Raw genomic sequence first — 9348 nt, 5'->3', positions numbered from 1 at the left:
TCTCTTTGGATTTGAGACTTTAGTCTTTGCAACTTTACAGATCTTCTTTATGCACCAAGAGCTTGTAACACTTCAAAGAGAAAGGAAAAACTGAAATCGCATCATATGACCCCTTTAAAATATAAATTATATATGTATTTTAACATAAATATATTTATAGATATTTATGACCCTGATTGAAGTCATACACTTTATTTTTTTATTTTATTTATTTATTAATATATTTTACTTAAAATATAAAATGTTGTTAGACTGCACCCCATAAACACAATCAAGCTTAGAAAAAACCCAGTCAACCACCCCTTTAGCATATAAATATTTTTTATGTGCATAGGTTTTCCAGTGAAATATCTAAAATACGACAAGCAAAGTTGTCAAAATAAATATAATAAAATTAGTTTTTAGATATATTTCATATATTTAGTTTATTTTTCTTAATATTGGTGGCAAATAGTTTTTTTGTTGTTGTTTAAAGTATAAACCTTACAAAAGTTTTAAATGTATGCTTAAAAAACATAAAAAAATTAAAAATATTTACTAGTGGGGTAAAAAATACTGGTGATTTTTTTGAGCTGAGCTTTGAGCTCAGAATTGCAAAGCTCAACTTGGCAAAAGAGGGTTAGTCTGAATAAAGGTCACCATAGAGGTAACTGAAAACAACTGCCTCTCTCTGCAGTAATGCCACTATGAGTCACTGCCTGTGGACTTAATTCATGTAAATGAACGTTGAATAGTATTTACAAAGTATTAAAGTTCCTTTAACTGGCATTACTGCAGAGTGAGGCAGTTGTTTTCAGTTACCTCTATGGTGACCTTTATTCAGACTAACCCTCTTTTGCCAAGTTGAGCGTTGCAATTCAGAGAGTACGAACTGTTGCTCTCAGTAAAGTGCTGGCCTCCCCACATTAACTATAATGACAGCTTTCACATATGACTGCTAAAACTGGCCACAGATCAGCAGTAAGATGCGTTCTGTCAGTATCATAAGTCAGACAAGCCAAAGGCACATGGCACAGCAGGAGCTACTGTATTTATAGTAGAATAATTAATTGGCAGTATGTTGGTGTTAAGCTTGTTCAAAATGACTGTAAGAAAGTAAAAGTATTTTTTCCCTCAGATATGCTGCTAAATTAATCGCTGGAGTTTTAGATTTCAAGAGCATGATTGACAAGTGAGTGGCACATCCCTTACTTTCCCTGTGAAGTCATAAGTCATTCAGTTCTCTTAGATAACCATGACTATTACAATTGATTAAATTCATGAGATGGTCAAGTCAGACATAATGTCTTTCCTTTTTGATTAGTGAAACATTGCCAGTGGAGTATCTGGGTGGAAAGCCACTCTGTATGAACCAGTACTATCAGGTGCTCTCATCCTGCCGGATCCCTGGAACAAAGAGGGACACTGTGGTGAACTACACCTTGGTCAAGAGACCCCCCACACATATCACTGTAGTGCACAACTTTCAGGTTGGTCCCTGTTCCAAATGTAACTTCCAATAGTAGGTGAAAAAATGTACAAAAAGATTTAATAAATATTTAAAAAATCTTATCTTTTGCATTTCTTGTATTAAAAAAGTTTTTTTTAAAACATATAATACTTTCCTGCATCCAGGACTGTGATCTGTTAGTACCATGCAACTTACTACTTGATGGTGAAGCGTCTTTTTATCTTGTTCTTTTTTTCTCATTATGCAGTTCTTTGTGCTGGATGTATACAACAGTGACGGCACGCCACTGACCATAGACCAGATCTACATTCAGCTGGAGAAGATCTGGAACTCCTCATTACAGACCAACAAAGAGCCTATTGGCATCCTCACCTCCAACCACCGCAACAGCTGGGGCAAAGCTTACAACAACCTCATCAAGGGTGGCCACTGCCAACACTTTTTATTTTTAGCTAGACATATTAGTGTCTTCAGTGTTAGGAACTGAAACTTTGATAAGCTATATATAATGTACACTACAGTTCAAAAGTTTGGGATTACTATAGTTTTTTATTTTTTGAAAGAAATTGATACATATATTCAGCCAGGACAAATTGATCAGACATTTATAATTTTACAGATATAATATTAAAGATTTCGATTTTAAATAGATGCTGTTCTACAGGCTTTCAGTTCATTAAAAGAAATTAAATTTAGGGTTAGGGTTCAATTTAGAGTGATTCTTAATTTATTTTGTGTCACTTTCAGATAAAACAAATAAGGAGTCTGTGAGAGCCATTCAGAAGAGTATCTTCACAGTCTGTCTGGATGCTCCCATGCCTCGTGTGTCTGATGACATGTACCGCACATGTGCTGGAGTTCAGATGCTGCATGGAGGGGGAAGCAGGTGGAACAGTGGAAATCGCTGGTTCGACAAAACATTGCAGGTTAGAGACCCATGAGTTGATGTGTGAGCTCTCACTGAGAAATTAAGCCCAAATCACTGATGTTGACACATAAAATGTTAGAAATGTATCAAGTACAAGATCCTGATATCGTTGTGATTAGAGATGCACCGATTGATCGGCCAGTGATCGGAATCGGATGATTTTTCGCATGACTGGCCCGGATCGGTGACCGGCCAGTCAGTCTCACGTCTTGCCGATTCTGAGCCGATCCTTTTATTGCCAGCGGCGCCGGCAATGACGTCATAGCCATTTATAGATGCATACTGCGGTAGAAAAAAATATATATTTACAAAATATGATTTAGGTAAGCAGCATTATACGGCCATGATGTTTCCCCAAATATCAATATCAACACGACTGCAATGTGACACTGATTTTATACCATAGTATTTCAATAAACAAGAAGTTAAAATTAAGTGACAAAATTGATTGAAAATTGCTTTTTGTTCAATTTCGCTGACGAGAATAGTTCCGATCAAAGCCACAGCAGAACTGTTTTGTGTCTCCGAGCAACACACAGCAGTGTTTCGTTACTGAATTAATCCACGTTTTTGAACGAATCGAGTGAGTCAATGATTCAGTGGCCCATTCATAAGGACTTGCCTCGTTTCTGAATGAATCAGCCGTTTGAATGAATCGGTTGAATTAATGAATAAATGACTCACTCATTAAAACAGACATTTGCCACCACCTACTGGTGGTTTAGTCATATTTAAAAGTATCATTGCATTTTTTCAACATTTATTTGTTTGTTTAAAAAAATATGTATAACTTTAATTTTATAAAATTATTTATGCATTTGAAATTTTGCAGTGTAAATGCATTTATGGCACCTCAGCTTCATCAAACTGTCTGTGTAAATGCATCTAATGCCACTTCAGATGCAGCTTCTGTTTCCTCAGCAGTGGAAAGATAGAGTTTGTTAATACTAATTTCATTTGAATGGTAACAACTCTACAGTTTCTTATTATTCTAACTGAATTAATTGAAACAAAGTAAGAATTTGATGTGAAAGATGACACATTTAATAAGGTTAGGGGAAAAAAATGACCATTTATAAACATAGTGGGAAATGACATCTGTTTTGTTACATACAGCAACTTATTTTAAGTTAACCAATTCTTCCTCTTTCCAGTCACAGAGCACTTTATTTTGAGAGTTGTTTAAGTGAGAGAAAATCTGTAACTTAGTCCAGATTGGGGGAATTGTAATGTTTAATAATTTATTTTATTATGTAAATAATTTTTGCATTGAAATTTGCATAGATTTTTGTTTGTATATGTGCTATCAATTATAGTTCTTAGAAAGAAAATCGTAATCGGCAGGCCACACTTCCGAAAAATTGGAAATTGGAATCGGCCAAGAAAATTGCAATTGGTGCATCTCTAGTTATGATTAATACTGTTTCTAGTTTATTATTGGAGAGGACGGGACATGCGGGCTGATCTATGAACACGCCCCCGCTGAGGGCCCTCCTATCGTGTCTCTGATCGACCATGTGGTGGAATACATGTAAGATTAACAGTGGAGAAGCTGTTTGCCCATGGCTAGATTGTAAGCATGGCTAACGCAGCTAAGAGTTACCTCATATTTATACAGGAAGAAGTCAGAGATGGTCCGTACCCCAATGGTCCCGCTGCGTATGCCTCAGAAGCTTCGTTTCCACATCACGCCAGATATCAAAAAGGACATTGAGGAGGCCAAACAAAACATGAACATGTAAGATATTGAGATATTCCACTCACTCTTTGCATTACCAACATTTCGATTGACTGTTTTGTTGGACAAACAACATGGCAGTATGTTAAATGTTGAAAGTTTGAGGGTTTCTCTTCTCCTTCTCTGCAGCATGGCACATGACTTGGACATGAAAGTCAGTGTGTTTTCCCATTTTGGCAAAGATTTCCCAAAGTCACAGAAGATGAGCCCTGATGCCTTTATTCAGATGGCTCTCCAGTTGGCGTACTACAGGTAAACTTCACCAGCACTGCCATTAATGGTATTTGCTCTATTTATTTCTTAACTGTAGCATCCTTCTGTTGGTATTAGGAAGTTAATGATCAGTTTAGCTTTCAGTTGATTCACAGACTCATTGTTTCAGGATTTACAAGCGCTGTTGTCCCACCTATGAGAGCGCTTCCCTCCGCATGTTCAGACTGGGCCGAACCGACACTATACGCTCAACGTCCATTGACTCTGATAAATTCGTCAAGGCCATGGATGACCCAGCCAAACATGTACGGTCACCTCTAGAAATTAATATCTTTATTTAGTCAGCATTAATTTGATCAAAAGTGACAGTAAAGACATTGTTTTAAAAAATCTATTTAAAATGTTTTCTTTTGAACTTTTTATTCATCAAAGAATACTGAAAAACTGCATCAGGTTTCCACAAAAATATTAAGCAGCAAAACTGTTTCCAACATTGATAATAAGACGTGTCTTGAGCACCAAATGAGCATATTAGAATGATTTCTGAAGGATCACGTTATGCTGAAGACTGGAGTAATGATGCTGAAAATTCAGCTTTGCCATTACAGGAATACATTTAAAATGAAAATATATTGAAATAGAAAACAGTTCATTTAAATAGTGATAATATTTCACAGTATTACTGTTTTTACTGTATTTTTTATAAAATGGTGAGCATAAGAGACTTCTCTCAACCCCAAACGTTTGAACAGTAGTTTACATAATCACTGTAAATACTATATAAATGTTTTGCTTTGTAGCTCGTCTTTTTGATTATCAATCTCAAAATCATCCTATTATTTTCCAAATGCATTTGTAAATTTGATCCAGCATGAAAGAAAATCTCATTTTGATCGACAGAACACCGAGAAAGTGGCTCTGCTAGACAAAGCAGTTAAAGCACACAGAGCTTACACAGACATGGTGAGTAAATGCATGCTAGTGATGTTCAGTTGATCACCATTGTGTTTCTGCTGTAAGTCATTATTGATCTGCACCAAATAAATTCCACATTCTTTATTCTATGTGTGGATGCGTAGGCCATCCGAGGTCAAGCCATCGACAGACATTTGCTCGGACTGAAATTGCAGGCTATTGAGGACCTGGCAGCCCTGCCAGAGATATTCATGGATACCTCATATGCTGTGGTACTGCACTTCAACCTCTCCACCAGCCAGGTACTGTCAAACAGAGCTCTCTGGACTAGGGTCAGAGGTCACAAGTGAAACTGAAGTGCATGTGTAACACAGTTCGTAGTCACAGGAAGAAGGAGGCGGGAACCGGCGAACATTTAAAGAAAACTTTAATAAAATAAACAAACACAAAATGAAAGTAAAGCGGCAGCCCCTCGCGGACGACTGCCGCACACAAAACACAAAATAAAGTCCAGGCCTGGTCCTCTCTCGTCTTTCACTGTCGTAGCTCCTCCTTTTATCCTTCCGGAGCTCCTCCGTGGGACTCGAGATCGGTGAGTGGTGCAGGTGTCGCTCATTATCAATTACTCCACCGGCCTCGCTCCGTTCCCACGGCTCTCGGCCCCGCTCCCACTCGTCACAGCATGTTAATAAACACTTATTTTCAAAACAAACCCTTTGCATTGTGTTTAACAGGAAGAGCAATGCATGTACTGTACCATTAACTGTACTCATTGTTGGTAATGATAAGCCAACAATGGCTCTTCAAATCTGCTAAAATTATATTGCTGTAAAACTAAAATCATCAGATCATGTAAAATTCATGATTTTACATAAGATTGAATTGTACTTGTAATTTTTCCACTCTACTCTCCCAGGTGCCAGCTAAAACCAACTGTGTGATGTGCTTCGGCCCAGTGGTTCCAGACGGTTATGGTGTGTGCTACAATCCCATGGATACCCACATTAACTTTGCAGTCTCTGCTTTCAACAGCTGCCAGGACACAAACGCAGCACGTCTGGCCCAAGCACTAGAGGACGCTCTGTTAGACATCAAGACCCTCCTAGAACAGACGCCCAAAGCCAAGCTTTAAATATGATTGTCAGTTAGACTTGATCTTTGACCAGTTCAGTTAAGACATTTGAGTTTACAACAGCACTCAAAAGGACAGGAATTTTAAGAAGAGATTTTTATTTAGTATTTGACCAGACCAGTCTGGACTCTATTCGACCGCTGTCTTTAATGAGCCTTAACACTAAATGATCATTCTTAACTTTTTGTATAATTATGTGTTTTGGCATTCAGTTTGTTCAAACAGACAAAACAAAAAATCAGTTAGGTTTGTCAACAGGTATTTCTGATTTGTGTTTTCTTTGTAATGAGTTCTTCTCAGTACAGAAAATGTACCCGGTATGTGCTGTGAACCTGTGATTTAAAAAAAAATCTCATGTGACTCTTCATTGTAATCATACAAAAAAATTTTTTTTTTAATGCCATAATGTAAAAAGTGACATTTGCAAAGCATTGGTTTCATTTGTTCTTTGTTCAATGTTGTAAATTTGCACATTAACATGCTTTTAATAAATATGAAGTCTTTTAAATTCTGTTTAGATTTGGCTGAGGTGATATTCATCTTAATTTGTTCTTGTGCATAACAATGTTTTTGCCATTTACTGTTGTCTTCTTTGGGTCTGTCTAATGTTTTATATATATATATATATATATATATGTGTGTGTGTGTGTGTGTAATTTGTGTGTATATTGTGTAAAAACCACTGCACTCAACTATGGACTTGTTATAAATATAAAGAAGTCCTGCGCCATATTAGGTGCACAGCTGGAGGTATTAGGTATTAGGTATTTCATGTTTTGATCATTTTGAACCCTAAGGCACATAATTGCTCATGTTTCAATCAGTGTTTTTCTTAAGGCCTGCCTCCTCAGGAGCCTGTCCCTCCTCCATGTGCTCCAGCTGTGCTGTTTGCTACAGCTGTTCATGCATTCAGCTTGTTAGTATAAATATGGCAATTCAAAGATATTTACGAGACTTTGAATTAGCATTAGTTCACACATTTCTTAAATGAGCTTTGATCACCAGTGTGAATGGACAATATGTGAAGCAAGGCAAGATAGCTGCTGTTTTAGGAAACCATGTCACCAAAGAGGTGAGAGAAGCTAATTAACAGAAGCTTATGCACATATTTTATGTCATCCTTTTTTATGTATTTGTCATTCTTTTCTATCTGCAATTACAGTACAAGATTCTGTTGTATGGCAGTAAGCAAAAGCAGATCACTAAAGCTAGAATCCATCGTGGATTTGTCCTCAGTGAGTGTTCATTCTATTCTATTCTATTCTATTGTGTTTTGTTTTGTTAGATGCTGCACTCATCAGCTCTTTACACCTGTCCACAGGTTCAGCCCTGTAACTATGTCACTTTCTATGATGTCTTTAATGTTTTACTCAGAAAAGTCCTGGCCTGAGTTCTGTAAGGAGGTAATACTTAAACTGAATTGTTTGTTTAAGAAAGATGGATGCATTCTAAGAAAATTCTGGTTTTGGAATAAATTATTCTGTTTCTCAAAGTGTGCCTCTTGTTTACTCCAAAGCGCCAGGGTTCTGCAAAATTGTTATAATGCAAACATTTGTAAATTTTACAGATTGACTGTGTATTTGGTGAAATGACCTCTGAGCCTGTTTCTCTGAGGTGTGCGTGGCCCAGTGGAACAGTGAGGCTTCATCAGACTCTCTGGTCACTCAGGACCTGGTCCTAGGAGAAGGTCAAGCTGTTGATGTTGGGGACACAGTGGAGGTGGCCTATTCTGGATGGCTTTTACACAAACATTCTCTAGGACAGGTGATTATTTTCAACTTTGTGATTGTTATTTGGTATTTTGGTATTGAACAGACAAATTACATTGTATCAAAATATAAAGATTAAATAAATGTTAAAATATTTATAGCATCTTTTAATTCTAGAGAAGTTTCTGGAATCATTTACAATACTTCAATACTTTTCCTAAATGTACAGATTGTGTTTTTTTTTTACTTCTTAAATTGTAGTTGAGCACATGTAGCACACAGAAGCTCACTGTGCACATTCCTGTTGATTAGTCACAGCTCAATGCAAGTCACTGGCAGTTTAAATGAGTCTTCTGGCATGTTTGCTGTGCAGTTGGAGATCTATAAATGTGAAAGTTCAGTGTCTCTGTCTGTTTTTTAAGGTATTTGATTCCAATCTGGGCAAAGAAAAGCTGCAGCGAGTAAAGCTTGGAGCAGACAACGCTCTGACGGTGAGCAGCTCTTGATCATATGACCGTGACCACAATGATGCATTAAAATGAATATTAAAGAAAAGTATAGCAAAAAAAAAATGTTGGTTCTGTCAGCTGTTGTGCCATCAAGGTCTTATGTTGCCTTTTCTTACAGGGATGGGATGCTTGGTATGCAGAAAGGAGGTCGACGGCTCCTTATCGTCCCTCCTAGTATGGGTTATGGGTCAAAGGGCATCCTTAAGAATGTGCCAGCAAACAGCACTCTGGTCTTTGATGTTGAGATTCATAGAGTAAGGCACTGACAGCGTGAATATAATTTAATATACCTGTAAACATCTCTAATCTCTCTCTCTAACTCGTTTTTTATTTGTATATTGACCTACATGTAGGTTAAATTCTCCAAAGACAGACATAGTCGGGGATCAGTTGACACCTTCAGTACATCTCCAAACACCTGTTCAGACACTCGGAGAGAAGAGAACACCAGCCAGTTGGTCAGAGATACAGATGTGTGTACAGACAGGTTAACCTTTGCAATTGTTGATATTTTTAACTTTACAGTTTATTCCATCTTCAAAAAATATAATGTAATCTTAAGTATTTTTGTCTTATTTCTCATTGTGAAAAAAATCAATGCATCCATAAAACTAATTGAATTGTGTGAGATAAGATTTTATTTATTTTTTTCAGGAAAAAAAAAAATATTAAAACTAAACTATATATATATATATATACTGTATATATACATTTACATTTAGTAATTTAGCAGACGCTTTTATCCAAAGCAACT

At 36.8% G+C, this 9348-nt stretch overlaps 2 protein-coding genes across 2 annotated transcripts in view; both read left to right on the top strand.

Annotated features, from left to right (window-relative positions):
* Nucleotides 1–6607, top strand: part of LOC107693856 (carnitine O-acetyltransferase-like) — an 8536-nt gene extending 1929 nt beyond the window's left edge. Inside the window, exons 4-14 of the mRNA XM_016493384.1 lie at nt 1118–1171; nt 1304–1469; nt 1698–1872; nt 2198–2376; nt 3809–3909; nt 3997–4116; nt 4246–4368; nt 4499–4634; nt 5230–5292; nt 5409–5546; nt 6161–6607. Coding sequence (XP_016348870.1) covers nt 1118–1171; nt 1304–1469; nt 1698–1872; nt 2198–2376; nt 3809–3909; nt 3997–4116; nt 4246–4368; nt 4499–4634; nt 5230–5292; nt 5409–5546; nt 6161–6376 — 1471 coding nt within the window. The 3' untranslated portion in view covers nt 6377–6607. The remainder of the gene's footprint in view (nt 1–1117; nt 1172–1303; nt 1470–1697; nt 1873–2197; nt 2377–3808; nt 3910–3996; nt 4117–4245; nt 4369–4498; nt 4635–5229; nt 5293–5408; nt 5547–6160) is intronic.
* Nucleotides 6608–7434: 827 nt separating this feature from the next.
* LOC107693825 (FK506-binding protein 15-like) overlaps nt 7435–9348 on the top strand; it is a 5699-nt gene continuing 3785 nt past the window's right edge. The window contains exons 1-6 of the mRNA XM_016493346.1: nt 7435–7448; nt 7539–7611; nt 7991–8140; nt 8508–8575; nt 8704–8848; nt 8948–9052. Coding sequence (XP_016348832.1) covers nt 7435–7448; nt 7539–7611; nt 7991–8140; nt 8508–8575; nt 8704–8848; nt 8948–9052 — 555 coding nt within the window. The remainder of the gene's footprint in view (nt 7449–7538; nt 7612–7990; nt 8141–8507; nt 8576–8703; nt 8849–8947; nt 9053–9348) is intronic.

The sequence above is a fragment of the Sinocyclocheilus anshuiensis genome, unplaced genomic scaffold, assembly GCF_001515605.1.
Source record: "Sinocyclocheilus anshuiensis isolate Anshui unplaced genomic scaffold, SAMN03320099.WGS_v1.1 scaffold1392, whole genome shotgun sequence".
In the NCBI taxonomy this organism is placed as follows: Eukaryota; Metazoa; Chordata; class Actinopteri; order Cypriniformes; family Cyprinidae; genus Sinocyclocheilus; species Sinocyclocheilus anshuiensis.
Note: the sequence above shows the minus strand (reverse complement) of the source record. Positions and strands in the feature narration are given on the sequence as shown.